We start from the raw sequence: 23169 nt of genomic DNA, 5'->3' as shown, positions 1-23169 counted from the left end.
TGCCCCCCCAACCGACAATCTCTGGCGACGCCTATGCTTTTAGCTACCGTAACTAATTGCCTTCAGACACATGCGTGCTCAAAATTTTGCGCTCGACGTACATCATCCCTAGTGTTGTTCTAGGTTTTAAGTTTCAGAGTTGGAGCTCCTTCTATATGAGATGCGAGTTCATATGCGATAAATTACTAAAATAAAGCCAATTAAACGTCTTAACTATGAGACAACCGCGCTGCACCAGCACCTGCGCATGCCAGATCTTAATTTTGGTTGAATTTCTTCCCATCACGAAGTTAGTTGATACTAGGGTTACCCGCGTGCTCCGCAATGCGAAGAAGGGTTATTTTTGACCCGTGGGTATTGGGTTGGTCTGTGTCGATTTGGCTGGTATCCATTTCGTTCGATTGCTTTTTGACGGCCAAACATTTTGTAATAAAAAAGATACATCGCATCGAGGTGCCCGTGTCGTATTATCATGCGTTCTACTACTTTAGAATGATTCGGAAACTGGCGTGAAGTCTTTTGAGGGCCATCGATAAATTTTGCTAAAAATGACGATGCAATGGTTTGGAACATTTACATTTTTAAGAATACTGTTGCTCATCATGCAAAAATGCAGACTGAACCTTGGACAAAATTGAATGCTCTTTCCAACGGTGTCATTTTTATTTGCCAGATGTATCAGATCATGGAGCAAAACCATTTTGTTGAACAAAGTGGCACAAAATTGACAAACGCCATTTTCTCCCGTGATTTGTACCACCTTGATTTGGATCAATCAGCTTTTCACAATTTTTATATGATAGGCGGTACATTTCTCTTGCCAACAGGCGTTGTTCCAACTCGCTCTGTTTAACGGTCACCTAAAAATACAATCAATTCCAAAATCCGCCAAAAACCGAAATTTTTCAAATAAAAGTGCCCTCTCCGTTGCACGTGGCGCGTGCTATCCTCTGCATTGCACACCTAATTTGTAGGGTACGTTTAGGAGCACGGTAGATAATGATATTATTTTTACTTCGTAACACAAAAGGACAAAATACAAATACAGGTGTATTCTAAATAGCAACAGTTCTAGTATTTCACATATTCATCAAAACATCATTAAACGAGGCAACGGGAAAACCCTCACAGTTCAAAAGACGTGAAGGGAATATTTGGCATTCGTGGGTGTAGCCATTACGGAGCGTTTAACCATCGCGATTCGCTGTTTCGGGGAAAGATCTGACATCGGCTGCATTAGCCACAGTGTGATGGCCAGCATTAGAACAAAGCACTATCAGTATCGACACAGCAGCCACCCTAATCCAGACGGCGCAGAATCAGACACTTCAAACACGAGCTCACGACCCTCCCCCTCCCATACTCAACACATATCAGACACTTCCTGCCACTTTTACAAGACGTCTAGCCTGAACAGCTGCTGCTGGGATTCGGCCCCTGTGCCTCCATCCCTTCCCCCGTGACCCTCGGCCCTCCCCTACAGTGATCCCCCTGGCAACGCTCACAACTGAGCCCCAACCCGCACCAGACGGCCACCTTCCCGTCCTCCCGCCACACAGTGGGCCAGGCGCTTCAAAAAAGCGGAATTAAATCAATGAGCACAGCTGCGGTGCCAAAAATGATTCGTTACAGGGTAAAATATCATGCTAAAGCCGAATCCGATATCCATTTTCAAATTTGATTGGTTACGCTAGGTCACTGACCTATGACGTCATTATTTAATTTCTGCGCTGCACATATGCCTGGGACAGGCGGGCACTATGCCGCATTGGCCGCGCGTTTGCAGTCTTTTCGTGGTTTCAAGCGTTCAAACATGTGATATGATGTTGGTCCCATACATTAGGGTGGGTGTAAAGGTCACCTGAAGGTCAGGTCAGGTCATTGACCTTCGATGACCTCGGTTCACTTTTTCGAGTTTTACATGTTTCTGGGCTAGTTTTTGGAGCTGAATTCGAATTTAGGAACCATTTGAACATTTACGAAGTAGTTTTGGTGTCTTCGTAACATGTTACGAAGCTGTCAGAGGCGGGTTGACACCTACTACGAATACCCGGCAGGACCCATACTGGTTGACCGGACCTGAGCTGACCCGACCTGGCCTAAATGCATGAAGACATCATCTGTGATCAAAACTAACATGATATTCGTGATCAGCGTCCCGAAAAACCCCTTAGCAGACTTTCGGCCATTGACCTGACCTCAGAGGTCACCATTTGACCTATGACCTTAAAACCGGGTACCGTTGGCTTCGTCTCGTGACGACCTACACGATGGTTTTTTCCGCGAGGCTCTAGCTCAATTAGGGGCCAAACGCGAGGAGTGTCGCATCCCCCTGTGCCGTCGAGGGATGCAAAACGGCCTATGCCGGCGAGGGTTAAACCTTTATTTGTCCATTTCGCGCAAAAATGCGCAAAATATTTGCATTGGGCAGCAAGCTATACACCTTGAGGAAAGTCAGGCAGCAAATATCTTCGTGTTGTTCGGTGACGTTTTCTTTATATCCTTATATAAATTCATTGCGTCGTTGCACTACCACGGTTCCGAACCGGCACTATAAACCCCACCGCTACTAGTAAGCATTAAATAGTTCCCGGGAACTTGAGTACGAGAAACATGCGCAGAAATACCGGCTGTTTTTTTAAAGCTATTTTGTACGGAATAACTTAAATGATTTTACGCTGAGAGCTTTTGAATCGGGGGAACGGAATATGGTACACAGCAGTCATTTCCATCTCCAGTCGGTAAGTCCTACTTTGCGACGTTATAGCATTATCTGCCTTGACATTGGGGAAAGGAAACTTGCTTATTCGGAAACTTTGGACATTTTTACAATACTCTATCCCATAATTACAGGAATTTCACCGAAGTTGATTTTCGACTTAATTCCGCTTTTTTGATGCGCCTGGCCCACTGTGCGCCAGCCGCCCCGACTGACCGATTCACAACGAACCGTGACGGGACGGGGCGGGTCGAACGGGCACAGTGCCGCCGCCGCCTCCGCCGGGCGGGGCCACCCCAACTGACCCAGGACGGGTCGGTCAGGCGAGGTCCTGCACGCGGACGGTGCGCCGGACGGCATTGTTGTAGCCCTCCTTGAAGTGGTACCAGACGTCCGTGCGGAGAAGATGGCCAGAGTCGGGCGCCTCGTCTGCGAGTAGACAGAGTGGACACGGTCAATGATGGCTGAGGTGCGGCCAGTGAAAGAAAAATCAAGCAAATTATATACGAAAAATGTTGTCCGAACCATGGCCGAACTTTATTAGCCGGCTTGCGGCACCCGATGTTGACAGTAAAGTCGGGACTGGTTTAAAGAAAGCAGGGGTACTGAAGCAAGGTCCATTAACCCTCGCATGTGTAGGGGGGGGGGGGGTCGGATGGACCCCCCCATGGTTTTTCGCGAATAACTCGCGTAAAAAGCGGCCGATCGCGACGAAACTTTCAGTACCCTCGCATTGATCAATTTTACACCTACCCTGAAAATTTCATGACCCTGACCCAAATGACCTTTGACCTGTGACCTCTTTTCCGAGACCATGTTTGGCCGGAATCGCGATTTCGCGTATGTCGGCTCGCACTAGCCGCGTGTTTGCAAGCTTTTCGTGGTTTCAAACGTTCAAACATGTTATTTGATGTTACTCCCGTGTGTGTCAAGGTCACCTGAAGGTCAGGTCAGGTCATTGACCTTTGGTGACCTCGGGTGACCTCGGGTCACTTTTTCGAGTTTTACATGTTTCTAGGCTAGTTTTTGGAGCTGAATTCGAATTTAGCAACCATTTGAACATTTACGAAGTAGTTTTGGTGACTTCGTAACATGTTACGAAGCTGTCAGAGGCGGTTGACACGTACTACGAATACCCGTCACGACGCCTACTGGTTGACCTGACCTGACCTGACCCGACCTGGTCTAAATGCTTCAAGACATCATCTGTGATCAAAACTAACACGATATTCGTGATCAGCACCCCGAAAAACCCCTTAGCAGCCACACTTTACGACTTTCTAAAAGGTTCCGATTTTCCCGACTTTGGGTCATTGACCTGACCTGGAAGGTCAACCAATGACCTAGGACCTTAAAATTGGGTATCATCGGCTTCCTCTCGTCACGGGCAACACGCTCGTTTTTTCCGCGAAGCTCTAGCTCGATCAGGGGCCAAACGGCAAGGGGGGTCCAACCGACCCCCCCCCCCCCCTACACATTAGAAGCTGGCAAACGCCGCACACATGCGAGGGTTAAGCCATTATTTTGCGAATTAATAACAATGTTTCTAAAACTGACTAAGACATTCTGAGGAGGCAATCGTACTTTTCAATTCTTAACACAACCCTAATTCCATTTCATTCTCATGGAAAATGTATCCTGAACAACTACCTAGGAGTTCCCCGGACCACCCACCCTTTACAGTATAACTAAGGTGGGCCAGCCCGGCTAGATTGCGCGCTTCGATTGGCTATTCGGGAGATGGCCTTTGAGCCGGGGCGCGGATCAGAGATGTAGAGGTGCCGTCTGGCCAGCGCCGCCCCTGGCGCTTCCCCAGCCGGTCGGCAGCATCCCTGCGCGGACCAGGGGCCACTACAGATGAGCCGTCCGGCCCAATACGTGGTACCGTTAGTCTCTGTCTACCGGGCGGCCTCCCGCGGCTCACAGCGTAAAACGGAGCGCCGGCCGCCCGGCTGGCACAATAAAGAAGGGAGTCTGCTCACTGGAGACCCGGCGGTCTTCGTATGTGCAGACGGCACCTGGTCCCGGTCCAGCTCCATTAGACGCAGGCTGTATGCACCGACTTTATCGCTATGATACGCAGGAGGATGCCCACCGTGTCGGATCGATACGGTGTCTGTTAATGAACCAACCGACCGGCTAACCGTCCGGCCGACAAGGCCGGCACGACTCCTGCCCTCCCCCCGCCTCTGGGCCTCCCTCTGCCGGCCGACAGAGCGAAGGGCAATGCCATACCGACTGCGACATATAAGACACATGGCCACTGTCACCGCGACGGTCTCTTGCACAGAGACAGGGTCAATGTCAGCTGGACAGTGTAAGATGCAACACAGAGCCAGTCATACCGACGGTCACAGACACAGGACAGAAACACCACCATCAAACGTCATCACGACCGCCACGTCAGCCAGACGTCACACCGAGCTACGTCACGGCTGGCGTCCCCAGCGTACCGGACGACGCCATACGTCACTATCTTGGACCAGTGAGCGGGCATCAAGCCCAGGACGGTCATGATTTCGACATAAATGTCGCTCAGCTCGGCGGCTATCCGGACGGGGCGGTCGGCGTCTGTCCACGGTGGGCTATTACATCCGGTCCGGGCCGGGTCGGTACGGGCGAGCGGGCCATCGCCGGCCTAAAACGACCGACGGCACTCCGACAGCGCCGGGCGCCCGAGCGTGAGACCGCTCCGAGGACTGCCGGCCGCACAGCAGGCCGCCACGGCGCGCCTCGGTGACCTTATGAAGATGGATGAGGGGTCGGAGATGGACAGCGCTGCGCGGGTCCAGTATATTGTCCATGGTTTTAGCTGGAGATGGACACTGGACAGGACTGTGCGAGCCCAGAATATTGTCCATGGTTTAGCTAGAGGCGGACGAAACGGTACATGGACCGTAGCTTCGATGAGCCTGAGACGCTTTCCGTTTGCGATCTCAGATCTGGAATCGTGATCATTTGTCACTCTAGAGGTCACTGGTCAGGGGAGGTTGAAGTAAAACATTTTTTCATCTTTCTTTTTGCATTTTTCCGCGATGACACAACCGCGCCAGCGGCCCCCGCTACCCCAAACCCCAACTGCTACCGATCTGGCCAGGACCCCATTCCTTCTGAACGTACCGTCTGCGGGAGTCTCTTTCTGCGGCTTCGGCTGGATCACACGACCGAAGAAATCCCGCGGCAGCTGTAAAACACCGGACGACGGTTAGCCAAACAGCCGCAGGCAAACAGGTGGGACTGTGGCAGTGCGTGTGTGTGTGGGGGGGGGGGGGGAGGGGACGGCAGTGGGATAGTTGATAAGACAGGCATCCCAGTAGGACACTGAGACAGAGATGCAGTCAATGGATAGCTACATTGACAATAGGGTAAACAGACAATGGAACAGCTAGCCGTATAATCAGGACAGTCGTTGACTCAGTCGGCATAACAAGATTCAGTGGGACGAGATTGCTGGTAAAACTGTAATACAAATCCCTCAGAAGCCAGCGAAGACATGAAATTCTCCTTTACACGGAATACGAAATGGAGGCAGGACCAGTGCAAACAATCCATGTAGCACATCTATCACATCGCTAGCAACGTTTTGTTTTCTTGCTTATGGGGCTATGGAGTGCAACGACTGCAATGGTCATTTTGCGACCATAACGCTTCTCTAGCAACGGTATCATCAGCTCAGTCACTTCGCTTGAACACAACAATATCGGAAACCAAACCGTCCGCAAAGATCAGCCGCCATCGGAGCATCAGAGTGAGACCATGAGGCGGTGAAATCCGACCCGGTGTCGGACATTGCGCCAATTGACCGGCCCGGCCGCCGAACGGCGGCTCATTTCGCCGATATCGTCCGAGGGCCGTTACCGGACGATCTATCGTCGTCAACGACATCCCGCCGTCGGCGATGATAGTCGCCGCGGGCTCAGACAGTCTCAGCCGACGGGTCAGCCGGGTCATGGCGAAAGGTCAATCGGTGCTGAGCTCAGGCGGGTCGTCGGGTCGCGGAAAGGGGTCCATTCGTGCTGAGCTCGGTCAAACCGTCAGGTCACGACCGAAGGTCATCAAAGAATAGAAAGAAAGAAAGCTCTGACGGCTCGTCAGGTCATGGATAAAGGTCAATCGGTGCCGAGCTCAGGGAGGTCTCAATCAAATGTACATCAGTGCTGAGTCCAGGCAAACCGTCAGGTCACGGCTGAAAGCTAATCGGAGCCCCAACGATTCGTCAGGTCACGGCCAAAAGTCAATCGGTGTCGGCATCGGCTGTCGGCAGTGAGGAGTACGAGTGGAGAGTGATAATCGATGCGAAACCGGAGGGCAATGACACCAATCACAGGCACACGACCGCACGTCTGATCCACACTTATGAACGAAACAGATCTACTGGTCATCGTGAAAGAGATCGAAGGATCGCGTCACGGATTTTGTTCTGTACAGCACTGAGATAGGCGTACAAAAGCAGGCGGACATGAAAGGCCACTGGAGACGACTGGTGCATTTCGCTCTCAGTCACGAGCCTAGACGTGGGACGAAGTATGTTCTAGTAATCTTGGGATGAAACGTCGACGAAAAAAGAACAATATGATAAAAACAAGCCGTTCTTCGCCTGATGCCTCTTGTGCACCAAATGTCAGCTAGAATTACTGTTGCACCAGCGTGCTAGCCTCACATACCATGATATTCTGACTGGAAATCATACTATCGAACCATTTTTTCCCTGCTTATGATCGACAAGAAGTCAAAACACCGGTCCACTCCGTGCCAGAAGCCATACTTCATTCACCTATCATGATATCCAGCCACGAAATGCTTCCTACCGAACCTCGTGTTTACCTTTGACGTGATCGACAAAAAGTCAAACATCGACCCGGCCTTGGACAGGTGTGCATCGTTTCTAGTCCCACCCCGACCAGCCAAGCACGTCAAGCGTGCTGGGCGACGGCACGACCTGGCTCAACGGCCGGGGTCGGGGAGGGAGCGACTGCCCGACCCACCGACCGACCGACCGACCAGCCGACCGCGCGAGCGATCCACCGACCGCCAGCCGTCCTCGCACTAACGACCAAGCGGGGCCGCCCGGTGCGGTCGTCTCGTCAATCGGCAGCTGACGTACGGTTGGGTCGTCCAGTGAGGCTCCTCCTCCTCTCTACTCTCTCCAAACACACACCGGCAGAGGGACGGATGGACGGACGGACGGACGGACGGACGGACGGCTGGACGGCTGGACGGACGGACGGACGGACGGACAGACGGATGGACGGACAGAGACAGACGGACGGAAGGACGGACGGATGAACGGACGGACGGGCTAGTAAGCCGACGCACGAATCAGCGAGCGGAGGAATGGACGGATCCATGCGCGAAAACGCAGAGGAAGAGCGAACGAGTTACACACTCATACGCATGAATAACGTCGCAAATATACAGATATGTCAGAGAATAACTGCAAACATCGACACTGGGAAAGACAGCAGCAGACTGACGAGCCAACATGTAAATGGATGTGCACATACAGAGGGACACAGGACTGATGACAGCGAGCACGAGCGGCGGCAGCTGACACAATGGTAGTGGACAAAACGTGTAGGGCGTGCCGTCGACTAGAGCAACGCATAGGGCTCCAGTCTGATTACAGCAAACAATAGCTACCCCGCTACAGTGGCATTGAAGGAACATAAAGGCTCACAAGCCGTGCGGTGTTTACTGCCATGCTACGATGGTTGTATAGCATCCAATATTGCTAATTGTTAGTGGCGACCATCGCTAAGATTGGTGCCTGTCACAGGAATAGCCCACAATGCAATTCGTAATTTATGATATTCACCTCTCCAATACAATCAACAAACAGCACATATCTACAACATGCACGCACCGGTATATTGGTCAGGCACGTATGCCCCCTGGCTAATGGTCGACTATGGACTCCTCGTCCATCAGCAATTATAGATGTGGTCGGTATAGCTGGATACTACCTGACCCAAACCGAAGGGGGGCGGGGGTGGAGGGGGAGAATGGAGGAAGAGGAGGGATGAATGTTCCCGGATTGCGGAAGCGGGGGTGTAAGGCTAGACTGTTGAGACGATTAGACGTGCTAACTTCCATTCTACTTTATGAATAATATTGTTTGTGAGTGTTATGGAACAGTTGCAAGTGCTAATCTATTACTAATAAACCAGTATAACGCCCTTTGGGGCGACTAACGGAGCGAGCGAGAGAGTGGGCCTTGCACGTGCAAAATTGCGAGAGGGTACCCCCAACTGACTTGTGCACGGCACCCTACTAACCGGTCTCTAGCGATGTGTCAAATTTGGGAACAATCGGCCCAGCCGTTCTCGAGATCTGGAAGCGGCACCCTGCACGTGCGCACGTGCAAAATGGGTCCCAACTGACTTGTGCAATGCACCCTACTAACCGGTCCCTAACTGTGTACCAAATATGAGCGCAATCGGTCGAACCGTTCTCGAGATCTGGAAACGACCCCTGCACGTGCGCACGTGCAGCAGCACCCCAACTCTGGCACATGGATATGCATTGCCTAGTGGGTGCCTACCTACATGCCAACTTTCAGCACAATCGGCCCAGTAGTTACCGAGATATTGCAACAATTGCAAAAGTGACACCTCTTCGTTTTGCACGTGGCACGTGCATAAGGGGTCACCCATATGTATCGGGAATAGTCCAATACTTGGTAGAAGGAATGAAGCTACCCTACAAAAATTACCGCATGTAAATCGGTCAAGTGGTTGCTGAGATATAAGCGTCGTAGAATCGTGACCACGGCCGGCCGGCCGCTCATACTCAGAAATTTCCGTTATTCTACGTAAGACTCCGCTCGCTTCGCTCGCTCCGTAACCAGTATAACGCCTTTTGTGGCGACTAACGGAGCGAGCGAGAGGGTGGGCCTTGCACGTGCGAAATTGCGAGGGGGTACCTCCAACTGACTTGTGCACGGCACCTTACTAACCGGTCTCTAGCGATGTGCCGAATTTGAGCACAATCGGCCCAGCCGTTCTCGAGATCTGGAAGCGGCACCCTGCACGTGCGCACGTGCAGAATGGGTCCCAACTGACTTATGCACGGCACCCTACTAACTGGTCCCTAACCGTGTACCAAATTTGAGCGCCATCGGTCCAGCCGTTCTCGAGATCTGGAAACGACCCCTGCACGTGCGCACGTGCAGCAGCACCCCAACTCTGGCACATGGATATGCAGTGCCTAGTGGGTGCCTACCTACATGCCAACTTTCAGCGCAATCGGCCAAGTAGTTACCGAGATATTGCAACAATTACAAAACTGACACCTCTTCGTTTTGCGCGTGGCACGTGCATAAGGGGTCACCCACATGCATCGGGAATAGTCCAATACTTGGTAGAAGGAATGAAGCTACCCTACAAAAATTACCCCGTGTAAATCGGTCAAGTGGTTGCTGAGATATAAGCCTCGCAAAAGCGTCCGCACGGCCGGCCGGCCGGCCGGCCGCTCATACTCGGAAATTTCCGTTAATCTAAGGAAAGACTACGCTCGCTTCGCTCGCTCCGTAATTATTCTCTTACTTTATTCTAATACCTTCCTTCCCGAGTCCATTCGCTCGTCTCATCCTGAGCCACATCGCTTATAGGTTGTGCCCATCTCACCCATCTGTCTTCGTCCGTATCTGTGTCCGTCCATCTGTGTCACCAGTTACCGTCACCTGCCCACCATCTCCTGCAGTACCCCTCCTCTCCCTGTATCGCTCCCTTTCTCCGTTCCCACTCACCACATTGTCGTCAGCCACGGCCCTCTCAGCCAGCGGCTTGGCCTGCAGCTGTCTCAGGTGGTTAGGGACCGCGGCCGGCGCCGGGCCGGTCGGCTCGGCCGCCGGTGCGGCAGGCTCGGCCCGCTCCGGAGCTGGGGGTGGGGCAGTCTCCCGGACACCGCGGCCCCGCCGGTCGTCCGTGCCCACCAGCGCCGCCTGACGGCACAACGTAGAAACACACTCAAGTCATGGTCGAAGTTTTCAGTGACGTTAGAGCTACAACGTTACAGACATTTGTGGCAACTGTTTAAATATACCGGCAAAAGGGAGTGACGTGGAATGTAATGTTGCGGATATTTAAGCGTCTAAACACTTTCTACATTATGTGTAAACATATTCGTAGAGCTAAGCTAGCAGTGAACTAAAAATAAATATCAATATTTTATTGTAACTCTTTTTTGACATGCCACTTTCTTCTCATATATCGTCTGACTCGGAATGTAGACAGAGCCCGTCTTTCTGGATTTTGAAATAGCTGTTTGTAGGCTCCGGGTCCCAAATGACTGACTGATGTACGCAAGAAAGTAGGCATTGCCATTGTAAATCCAAGCCCCACTTCCTTTCCGGACGATCCAGGCGAGCGCTTGCTCCAACGGACCCGCCCAAAAACGACCGGCAATGATATCATATTCCATGTTGCCAGAAGTATGCATGCCAGTTGTTATACGGCACACTTTTACTTTGATTCATGTTATTCTACGTTCGAAGTTTATTTTCCTCTTCCTACTACCAGATTTATCAGCTTACGACAAAGTTATGTTGGAACATTACTATATAGTGTACACAATCCAGATGACTGGTGCCTGGCATTCGACCGCGCTATTCGTGGAGGTTATTGGTTTTCCTGCGGGGACAGTTAGTGCACCTGATTGGGCCTGGTCATTAGCGCTACAATTGGCCGCGATCCAAGCTGACATCAATAACAAGATATTGCTACTGCCCATGAATGTACAACGCAAAGATTGACTGTGCTACACCATGACTTATTAGTAATGGGAATGAGGACGATGAAGAAAAGCCAAATGCGCAGTACTGTTTATTCATAACCAGGAAGAGCTTTTGTAAGTCCGAGTGGGTCTATGCAAGGCTCATTCCGACCCCGGGAAGGTTGTGTTATGTCCATCCCATCAGAATCGGGTGGCCTATACACTGATAAGCAGGCGGCCACCCCATCGAAATTGATCAGCATACCGCCCCCCCCCCCCGACCATCCATATGCCTGACGCGTATGGTTCACCCCGACCGGTTCCCCCAGAACATACCTCTGCCAGGGTTGGCAGGGGGTGGCAAAAACTGGTTTTTGCCAGTGGTTTTAACCGGTTTAAACCGGCTGGCAGAAACCCTGGTGGCAAAAACTGGCAAAAACTGGCAAAAAATCAGATGGCCAAACCTACAACTTTTCTAGTTAGGAATGGATTTGAAATGTACAGAAATGCATTTAATGCATTTCTGGTAGTTATATAGATGCACTTAACATTCTGAAGTTGCCTCATTACTTATCCCTGCTTAAAATGTCTATGCAATTATGCATGTCGGTAGACATCCACAACGGAATGTATTTCCATGTAAGGGGAGAGTGGGACAAGGCGGCCTCGGTAAGTAGGGTGTCATGCGGTGCCGTGCGCATATCAATGGCAGATGCCTCTTCGCACTTCTGATTGTGCAGGACTCACCCAGTCACCCTTGCATTGGCTCATTTATTACCCCCAAAAGACATCTTAATAGCTCCTTATGGATAGCCCATGAAAATGTTTCTGAGTTAGGTATGAAACATTTCAATGGTCAATGTCACTTCTGTTTGAAAGCATAAAGCTTTCACCGAATTCTCCTTAAAATGTTTCCTGTTCAAAATCATGTCTAGGCATAGCATTGTGATATTCTGAGTTTTTGCCAGTTTTTGCCACTTTTTGCCGGTTAAAACCGGTTTAAACCGGCAAATGGCATAAACTAGTTTTTGCCGGCAAAAATGCCAACCCTGACCTCTGCCCTTCTCATCTTCTCCAGCTCGATCTCCCGAGCGATCAACTGTTTGACGGTGTACGGCGCGGCTCGCTGGGGACGCTCCTCTCCAAAGTAGACCAGCTCCTCCATGTTTCTGGGCAACGAGTACAGACAGGCTTGGATCGGAAGTCGAAATTACAAAGATCGAAAATGTCCTCAGGATAAATAATTAAATATTGAATTTGCCGACTTATTGTGATACAGCGCATATTACGTGACATCTCAAAAGCTGATGAAAAACACGACTACGAGTAAGAACAAGAGACTTAAAGAAGCTGTAAGCGGTTCACGGGTGTGTTACTCACGGCTCGAGCAGGTACTGGTACTGTCCCTCTGCGTCACGCTGCTGTCGGTAGGTGAGGTTGTAGGCCACCATCAGGTGCAGCACGCGCCGCAGCTCCTCCTCTTCCCGGGGCGTGTGCAGCTGACTGCTCACCTGACGAAACACAGAACACATTGCATGACCCACCAAGTAAGATAAAACACCTTCCAATGACCATCCTGGTGACATTGCACCGTTCATTTTTTTCTGCTTGACAGCACTATTTTAACTGCCCACGGCCTAGTCGAACACTCAAGAAAAAACAAAACAAAATGGATTGCATTACGATCTCAAGCCGTAAAATTACCGATTCGCACTTTCCACTGTCATCTCAGCCTGCCCTGTTCAAGCCACATCAGGTTCCGAGTTTACCTCCTAAACCAGACGATCCCATTTCCGGCTGCCTCAGCCTATCCGCCCCACCATCCCTATCGCGGTACCGCCTACCACCACACCGTATCGTTCGGCACTGACGTACCGGTCGCAGGTTGGGCACCGCCACCTGCAGCAGGTAGGGCAGCACGTCCTTCACAAGGCTGGCCCGACCGTTGAAGCACCGCGTCCTCGGTGACATCTCTGAGATCATGCTCGCCAGCAGGTTATTCAGCTTGGAGTGCCTCTGTCGGGTCTGTGGGAATCCGGTGGAGTTAGTAGTCAGGCATGGGGTGACGGCTGCTCACATAACACGAGCGAGCATTGCCGTAATAATTCTGCAGCTGCAAAGGTGCTTATCATCGCAAACACTGCAGTGACCTTTGCGGTAATGTGCACCCGTCTGCTGCACTGTGCAGGCTACAAACTGCGGTTTTATCGTCTCATCTGTCGTCAAGACAGGCAAAATTACCACAAACAAAAACGAGCAACTACTATCGATTCCTTCTGTCCCCGGCCATACTCCTGCTGTATCCGTGCGTTCAGATCCACTAACTACCGATGTTTCCATCGTGGGACACTTGGTGTGACCTATCAGCTGCACACCCTCCCCTCCCCTAGGCCGCCGCCCCCCCCCCCCGTGCCCCGACCCTGCGTCATATACCGACCTCAGAGTCAGCCTGGGGGAAGGCGGGCCGCGTCTTCTGCAGCGTCGCGAACAGCAGGTGGAATGCCACGCCCGTGTACGACTGGTACGGCAGCAGGACGTAGTTTTGGCTGTGCTGCAGCTCTGCGTTCAGCTCGTCCCCGAAACACAGCCAGTCGACACCCAGTGCCACCTGTCGGTCGGGGGCAGAAACACGTCCGATGACACAGAGAGGCAGCGGTAGGATTTGGGTACAGATTGCAGAAGTTCCATCACAATTCAAGGTAGCCTACGCCTAGTCAGCCATAAGAAACCATTTCTATTTGGGCCTCAGGGGACTGCGGCTACATTTGGCGCCACCACAGAAAAATAGAGGGCTTTCTGTACCAGGGTTAGGCCATGGTACACACAGGAGTATACACAAACTAATGCACACAGGCATATTTTGTGTTCTTCACCAGAACGTACTGACTGGAGGCCACTCACCGACTGCAGGGTGGAGTCCTTGATCTTGACGTTGAGGTAGTTCTCAAACAAACCCTGGGCCAGTTTCTCGTGTTCACCACAGGAGGTGACCACCGACAAGATATTGCTGAACCTGAACGACAGGGACGACAAAATCCAGTCACCAAGCTGTGAAGCTCACAGCTCCTCTGACAGACCCACCTCATATGGTAAGCTAATATTCGAGGAAGCTGGTAAAATCAGCAATCACTTACGAACAATGGTAAAATATGCACTCTTAAACCTTGAATGAAATATATCAGACCCCTCCACAGGCTTCGTTGAAGTATTTAACACTGGATTTAGTGGATTTCCTGCTAACTGCCGATGTCCCATCCCCCAGTCAAAGCCCGTCACTGGTCAGTCACTCAAAGGGTCATCTCACCTTTCTGACAGACTGGTGCCGTCGCCCGACAGTCGCGACGACCCGTCCGTCTCCGATACCACCAGGTGTTTCCTGGGAGACGCAGCACATATCCGAATAAGAACACGGAGTGAAGAGGCAGTCCACAATCTTATATCGACTACACAGTATCAACTAGATATCTGTAATTTAACGTCGCAAAAAGGAACAGGGCGGCAGGGGTTAAAATACGAGTGCAAAGTGGCAACGTAGTTCACTTACCAAATAATTTCACAGATCGGATACCGCGGTAAGCAGATGCCGCACACCGGCGTACCAAAGAACGGACAATTTGTATGACGACCTACCGCTGTGGCCGCGGCATGTTGAAGATCTCCTGCCAGGCGGCAAATAAGCTCTTGTGGTGGTCCTTCTGGCCGACCGTGGAGCTCTGTACTTGGTCCAGTGTTAGTCGCTCCTGACGGCTCCTGATGGCGGCCGAAAAGGACAGCGTCACACAATGCTCCAGTGAGAACCACACAAGCTTCGGACATTACGGTACCTACTACCTACGACGGCCGTTGGCAGAGTTCAGGCTGCGATACCCGTAACTCTCCGTGTACCCTACACGTCCCGACCGGCTGCCACCGGAGGCCAGTGCGCTGCCCAAGTAACGTGAAGTCTCATGGCAGGCGACCGGGATGTCCGGAACTACCTGTCACCAATTGGGCATATTATTCTCACCTGACAAACTGCAGGAATCCGAGGCAGGAACGGATATCATTTCGTGTCTTCTCACAGAGACTGAGCAGGGCACCCAGATCGGTCTTCAGCCCGTTCCGTCGGCAGATGTCGGCCAGACGGCTGGCCAGCCTGCCGAGAAGACACACAACAGTCAGAATACTTAAACCAGCGGCTGGTGAGTCTATTTCACTGATATAATTCAGATACGTAATACGTATGCTATGCTCAGCCTAGTCCTAGACGTCACAAGACACAAGTACATCGAGTTGTTGGCTATTTGACATCAAAATGTTAACGTGACACTTACTACTTATCTGACTAACCACAATAACATAGCTTATTCCCAAGAATCCGGGTCTTAAAGCCTGCCTAATTACGAAACGGAAACCTTCCGCACTCAGCTTCCCTGAAGAAACTGAGCGAGGCATTTATCGCACAGTGAGATCCGTACCCTTTACACTCACCTTTCGCTGGTTGTGGGCGGAAACGTCATGACCAGCGCCATCTGCCTGAGTGGCCGCAGCGCCGGCACATAGGGGTCGTTACAGATACAGATGACAGGCCGGTGGATCGGCGCCGGGCCCTCCCTCTTCTTTTTCTTTTTGTTGGAGGTGTCGCCAGATCCGGCAGATAGTGCCGCTACTAGGTGGTTGATGGCCGGCTGAAAGAACACAGAGAAAGGCATGACGAGCCTGTCTGCTATAACTCGGGGAAGGGGGATTCGATCAATGCGGCACAGGTCCTTTACAAAGCGCCAGTAATAGACAAAAAGTTAAGCCACAAAAATAAAATCATATATGTCACAACAAGAAAAAGGTCCATGTAACTCATGTAAGAGTGCAACGATGCACCGAATGTATGAATTAAATAGTGTTTAACTCCAGACAAAGCCTACCAATGCAGCTGTCCACCGACCAGACGTCACGCACCCCGACCACTACCATCGTCCCATCCCCAGCCACCAGCCCTGCCATCTCCCAGTCCAATCGAATACTGACCGCCGGAGCACCGTCGATCTCGTCTATGACCAGACAGTTGGGCCGCGGGTCGGCGCCCAGCATGGGCCGCATCTGCGTGGCCGACTCGAGCGCCGTCCGGAACGCCGTCACACTCCGGTCGTCCGAGGCGTTCATCTCGAGCACGCTGTAGCCTGTGGAAGGAGCGGGACGGGGCAACGGTCAAATATAGTCTGCGGAAGCAGAGCCAGGGCCAAAGCCTGAAGAGGGAGGAGGACGGAGCAGAGTTCAGATAGCTTAAGGATGGAGTGGCATAGAGAACGAGAAATGCCAAACCAGGCAAAACTGATGAGACCACTTCACTACCTACATCCAGTTGACCAATAACTACTATCATCACCATTTGTAGCCAGCAGACCACAAAATCAGTTTTTTTTTCAACGTGCCCGCACTAACCGGCGTGCCTAGCCAGCACGTGCGCCAGTGTCGTCTTGCCGAGACCGGGCGGACCGCAGAGCAGTGCCACCTTCTGCTTCGGACGGTTGGTCGAGTCCAGTTCCTCCACAATCTCAAACGCCGGCTTACGGACGAACGGCTTGACTGTCGGCGAGGTGGCAGAAAACAGGTCCGTCAAAACCATACAGAGATAGCGGACACACGATGGCGAGCTTCCATTTCTTAAGAGCTTTCTTATTTCTTAAGAGGCAGCGTAATAAAAAGGTAGTGATTCAACTTAAAGCAGCTAGCTCGGCATAGGTGTTAATCCAGTGGAGATTAACAACAATGAAGGGACTTACACTTTCCATCTGGCTTCTTTTTCTCCTCCTTTGGCGGTTTTATGATGACGTCTCGTCCAAAGACAGCCTTGTCCCATAGCCTCAGCCAGTGGAGGAGACCGCGGTTTATGGTCTGAAAAAGGACCACAACGAGGTCAAGTTCAGTGCAATTTTGGTCCTTATCTAAAAGCACATAGATGGAAAAGGCATAGGACACGAAAACGGAAAGATATTGTAGCGAGACTGTCGAGAGAGCAAACCCTATCTCATTATAGCTGTCACGCAGATGTGCGTAACTCTATCGTAATAACCACATACGCGAGTCACTCGCTTGTCACTCACTCGCTTGTCTTTTTAGACCACAACGAACCCACACACGTCTCGTCCATCGGAAAACGACGCTGCAGTGTGTGCCTCACCTCATCACTGAGCAGCTCCACGTAGGTACGCGGCTGGAAGCGCTGCACCCAGAGGGAACTCCGCTCCGTTTCGTCCTCAGACTCTACTCCCGAGTCGGCGGCGTCTGTGTCCCAGGAGGCCAGCTTCTGCAGCACGGCACGCTCCTGGAGCAGACGCTGACGGCGCTCCTCCTGAGGTCGCAGGTCACATTGCAAAGGTCATGTCGTGCTTTTGTCAGGGCACATTACAGTCAAACTTTATTAGCATCACCTTATTTGAGCTCTTATAGGAGAATTAACACAGACCTGGGTTCAATGATACCTCTAAATCTCTGAGCTAGATGCACCAACGAGCCGCTTATCGGGTGATTGCTATCAGAATGTATCGGCTGTTACGCCATCCGGTGACCGTGACCGTTGACCTACTCACCAGTCGCCGCGCTTCATCCTTCAGCTCCTGCAGCGGTCTGGACAGCAGGCTGGTGCGGCTCGACACGGGGTTCGCCAGAGGCTGTCGGTGGCGGAGGAGCGGTCAGAGGGAGTCCGTCAGTGACGGCGTATGATCACCACAACTACAATTGTACATTGCTGAAGTGTAGCACGAATCGAACTCACACGAACTCACACGAATCGAGCGCATAACAGGCACACGTTTTCCAGTAGGTATTAAACGATGGTCACTCGAGGCTATCGATACTGTCAGAGGTAGCACAGCTAGAATGATCGGTGCTAAAATTACCAGCGGTGTAACCAAGTACAGTGTGCTACCGTTGATCCCATCATACCGTATGATTGCGTACCTGCGGCTGGCGACTGCGGACCGTGAGGAAGTACCGACTGCCGTCGGAAAACGTCAGCTTCTGGAAGGCACCGGTGAGCGGTACACGAGAACTGATTTCGACCGTCCGTTTGGCCGCCGGAGCCGGTACCCTGAGGGGAGGCACACACACGCGATACCGTCACAGGCTGCTGGGATAGTGAGATATGGCAGACACATTTTCTTAGGCTTTAACATAGACCCCTACATACCGTATCGATGTCCATGACTGAGATCACCGAGACGCCAAGCGAGCCAAACGATCGCATGAAGCAACACACAGCGGTTTGTATATTACTATAAATACAACGGATGCATATATTTACAGTTTTACGAGGAACATGGGAAAAAGAGTCAGAGAGGAAAACCAGCAAATACCATCATGAAAGTGATGGTCTATGACGAATGACCATCAGCTAGCCTACCTCTCAGCACCGTTCGCGATGAAAAACAGTCGCGCTCTCACTATGAGTGATGACCTACCTCTCGACACCATTTACGACGGAGAACTGTTCCGCCTTCGGCAGGGCGCGACTGGCGCGAATCCTCTCCATCAGGTCATCATAGTGCTCATCGTCGGGCGTCCGTTTAGCCGAGAGCTTCGTTCGCTTGGGAGCTGCAACATGAAGTGGCGTCATATATTGCTCAAACAGTAATGCATCGTCCGTGTGGCCTAATGGATAAGGCGTCCGTCCCGTAACTAGGTGGAAGCGAGTTCGTGGCCAGGGAGCTCCACGTCACTCGTCCGCGTTTTACAGCCTGCTGGCAAGTAACTGGCGAGAAAGGGGCCTACCAGAGCCGGAAGACAGGTCGCTATCTGCTTGCGATGCGCTAAAGCTTCCAGTAAAATTATCACTGGCGAGCTGGCGGGGGAAAGTAGGACAGCGATGGTTGGATCTGTGGTGTCGTTTGCAAAAGAACCACTTGATGTTGCACCCAATACAGGGCCAACTGCCAACCAAGCATGGTGCAGACCAGCAGCAGGTTTTCATGCAGTGATGTGGTATGTAAATCCAACTGTGATGACTTCCCGAAAATTATAGTACCAACCACCAATAGCTTGCACCACACTACCTAAGATAATTCCACATGAAGCTCTAAATGGACACGGCCGGGGTCCTTACCTACCATTTTTGTAAGCTTTCAGCTCCTTTTTCAACAAAGTTAGCCTTTATCATGCATCTGAGGCATTGGTATTGGCTAATAACCACTAGGACAGCACACTTGTCACCCATCTTGCCATCACTACTCACCAGTCTGCTGTGAAAGCTCAGTGTCTAGGTCTGATAAGTCTCCAAAGATGCTCTCCTCCAGCCGCCTTTTGGCAGAGTCCTCTGTACCGTTGGTGACCCTGTGATGTGTTGTATCTTCGGGTGCTGGGGATGCAGACCGGCCAGAGGACTGTGTTCCCAAACCCTGCAGCCCAGTTCTCTGGGAGGCGGCAGTGGCCTGCGTTGGAGGAATGGACGGCAGTGGGCCATCATCCTCAATGTCTGAAGGTATGTCTGTGAACAAAAGATACAACATTACATTTGATATAATTACCTTTGGCCACTCAGTCAGTGATGTACCACAATCACCATCACACTCTGAAGTCTGAGAATCTAAGCTAGGTACAAAACCAATTCCAACTATATGCATACATTATCATTATTTCCAATTTATCTTCACCCTATCTCGATACATTTTATTATAACGACTTTGCGCCATTCACGCATGTTAAAAAATTATGGTTAAATCTTGATAGCACGAGTAATTTTGGCAGCATCGGAGGACTGTCTCTAAACGCGCGCGTGATTTCAGTTTTTTAAGTAAAACGTCGGTATAACAGAAATTAATCCCGGGAATAATATTGTTAATCAGACTTTTTCTTTCCTTGGTGGAGCCCGAATGGTTTCACAAGAAGCTGCTCGCTGAAAAAATAAATATTGGCCTGCATTGAGATTGAAGGCAACACAGGCACCGAAGGCAACACAGAGCTAAATCAAATTCAAAGAGAGCTTTGAGACGCCTTCTTATTTTTTTTTTTTTTAATCTCATAGGCCCACTGCTTTGTCCGATCACTCAAAGGTGATGCTCATTAATGCAGAAAATGGTTACGAATGGTACATACAGACAGCGAGAAAAAACTGCAGTTTGCTCTCCCAAGAACTGGCGAATAGAGAAGCAGAAGGTGTTCCAACCAACACAAGGAAGACCCAGAATGGGCTGTAGCCACTTGAGATAGGCGCAGCGCAGGCCAAGTGTCTGGTAGGTATACCCAGGCAAACATGATACAGAGATGATGGAATAGACCAGAGCTTGTAAATACGCGTTTTCAGTATACGGTTCTCACAGAAGGCGGCCCTGGCTGCATAAGTTCTTTACAAGTACTGCAAGAGGGCCTGCATAGGAATATAAGAGACTGAGCGAGACATTGTGCAATCCACTTATACCACTATTGCATTTCCTAATTGGCGCTATTAATTTGATTAAACAGTACACACTTCGTTATTAACAAGTGTTTCCCCGAAAAGAAAACCAAGCCCCGTTTCTTTTCCCAATCCCTCAATGTAGCCCTTTTAAACAGACGGGCTGAGCGACGAACGGCGCAAAGCCGTTATAATAAATGTAATCGGACCGCCTCCTCGGTACACCAGGCATTATTCGGTGTGCCTTGCCAAGGGTGTTTATATTTAATGCACTCGCAGGCTCGTGCATTAAATACAAAAATAACACTCATTTCATTCGTGTTATTTTTGAAAATATTAGCCTCACTTCGTTCGGTTAATATTTTAGGAAAAATAATGCCCTCACTCCGTTCGGGCATTATTTAAAACACCCTTGGCTAGGCACACCGAATAATACCTGGTATACCGAGGACGCGGTCCGATTAAATATATATTAATCAAACTGGTCTACCAGTCAGGTGCACTGGAAATGTACTAAGGCAATCAGAGTTAACAACATCCAAAATTCTAACTATGATGTGGCACTCAGCAACTGGCAGACTACAAAGAATGTACCTATTGGCTTGCAATCTCACAACACAAACTTGTCAACATCCATAAGGGTACCTATCAGTCGGGGGAGGTTTGGTCAATCGTTGTTATTTTTAGCACGTGCTATTTTTGTCACACGTGCTAAAAATGACAACGATTCTGCTATTTTTGACAACGATGAGGCCGATTTCACTCCTCAGCGAGGAAATGAAGATTTTGGAAAGATAAACACTGATTTTGGAAAAGAAGTGCTGCCACCTGGTGCAAGACGAAGAATCCAGCTTTAATATGCCTGTTATTTGTATGGTAGTTTGTTTTGTGGCCTGAAGTTGGAACTTAAAATTGAAGCATCCGAAAATGATCGATATTGATCGAAAACATGATGTTGATGAAAAAAATAATATTTTAAGTTGAGAGAGGAGGCCATTTTATCCAGATGCAGTAGTTTACTTCTTGAAATTATTTTTGCTAATGACGGCTGCTAATTATCCCTCATTACATGGCAGTCGTCGTAAGCAAAAATAATTTCAAGAAGTAAACCACCGCATCTGGATAAAATGGCCTCCTCTCTCAACTTAACATATTATTTTTTTCATCAACATCATGATTTCGATCAATATCGATCATTTTCGGATGCTTCAATTTAAAGTTCCAACTTCGGGCCACAAAAAAGGGTATACTTCAACGTTGGACTACCATACAAACAACGGCCATATTAAAGCTGGTTTCTTCTTCTTGCACCAGGTGGCAGCACTTCTTTTCCAAAATCAGTGCTTGTATTTCCAAAATCGTGATTTCCTCGCTGAGGAGTGAAATCGGCTTCATCGTTGCTAAAAATAGCTGATAGCGTTGTCATTTTTAGCACATGGTTGCCAAAAATGGCATGTGCTAAAAATGACAACCATTGACCAAACCTCCCCCAACTGCTATAGGTACTGTGCTGAACCACTGTCCTGGTGCAACATTGTCTGAAAAATGATACACAGGACACACAGTCGGGTCAGCCAGGGAAGAATTAACATTTTATTGCAGTTTTGGCTTAAACCACATGTGGTAATTAATAAAAATCATAGCAACAGTTCTAAGCATTGCTTGGCTAGTGTCCGCACATCACTTAAGGTATCATCCCCGACTGATTCATCAGGTGTGGCGTGGGGTAGGATCTGACTTCAACTGTAGCCTGGGGGGAGCCGGGAGGGGGATCAGGACAGGATGGGGACCAGGAGCCAGGAGCAACTCTCCTGTAAATGGACGTCAAATTACCCGTCAGGCGTCAGAGAAAGGTCCAAATAAAAACAGCCAGACTGGTGCAGATTTAACCCCTAGCTCAAGCTAATGTGTCTCATTGACTGTGCCGCCCAAGGCAGTATATGTGCCGCCATACTTTGCAATCTGAAATAAATGATTCATACCTGTATCATCGATCACAAGTTGCTTTTCCTGTTCTAGCTCGTCCAAGAGATCTTCCAAGTCATCATAATCGGGAGCATCTGGTGGATAGTCATAGTCCATGGTGCCAGAAGGGCAAATATTAAGGAAACACCTTAATAACAGGGTAAATGAGGAAAAATATTAATAATTCAATAGAACTCTTTTTTCACACCAAATTTATTCAAGTGGTTCCGGCGTGCGCGCTAAATGTAAAATGCCGCCAGCTGCCATATCCTCGGACAAGGTCATTTTATATCTACGGACAGGGGAATTAGTAAAACATTTCATCAAAATGGTTTGACTCTTATCAAATATGCTTCAATATTATGGTTAGTTACATAAAAAATAGTGCTTGAAAACCTGTTTTTCTGTT

The 23169-nt window shown here is 50.1% G+C and overlaps 1 protein-coding gene across 1 annotated transcript; it reads right to left on the bottom strand.

Moving 5' to 3' along the window:
* Positions 1–1037: 1037 nt before the first annotated feature.
* On the bottom strand, positions 1038–23011 carry LOC122372292 (chromosome transmission fidelity protein 18 homolog). The gene is made up of 21 exons (XM_043349327.1): positions 22778–23011; positions 19638–19889; positions 18868–19000; positions 18368–18497; positions 17998–18078; positions 17589–17759; positions 17191–17302; positions 16850–16993; positions 16436–16587; positions 15902–16098; positions 15438–15566; positions 15062–15181; positions 14736–14807; positions 14333–14444; positions 13869–14039; positions 13307–13456; positions 12812–12942; positions 12486–12600; positions 10467–10661; positions 5840–5903; positions 1038–3148 (listed from the first exon to the last, which is right to left on the bottom strand). Exons 1-21 carry the CDS (start codon positions 22875–22877, stop codon positions 3039–3041), a joined length of 2841 nt encoding a protein of 946 aa, XP_043205262.1. The 5' UTR covers positions 22878–23011; the 3' UTR covers positions 1038–3038.
* Between the last annotated feature and the right edge of the window lie 158 nt (positions 23012–23169).

This window comes from Amphibalanus amphitrite, unplaced genomic scaffold, assembly GCF_019059575.1.
Source record: "Amphibalanus amphitrite isolate SeventyFive unplaced genomic scaffold, NRLGWU_Aamphi_draft 001341F_arrow, whole genome shotgun sequence".
NCBI classification, from domain to species: domain Eukaryota; kingdom Metazoa; phylum Arthropoda; class Thecostraca; order Balanomorpha; family Balanidae; genus Amphibalanus; species Amphibalanus amphitrite.
Note: the sequence above shows the minus strand (reverse complement) of the source record. Positions and strands in the feature narration are given on the sequence as shown.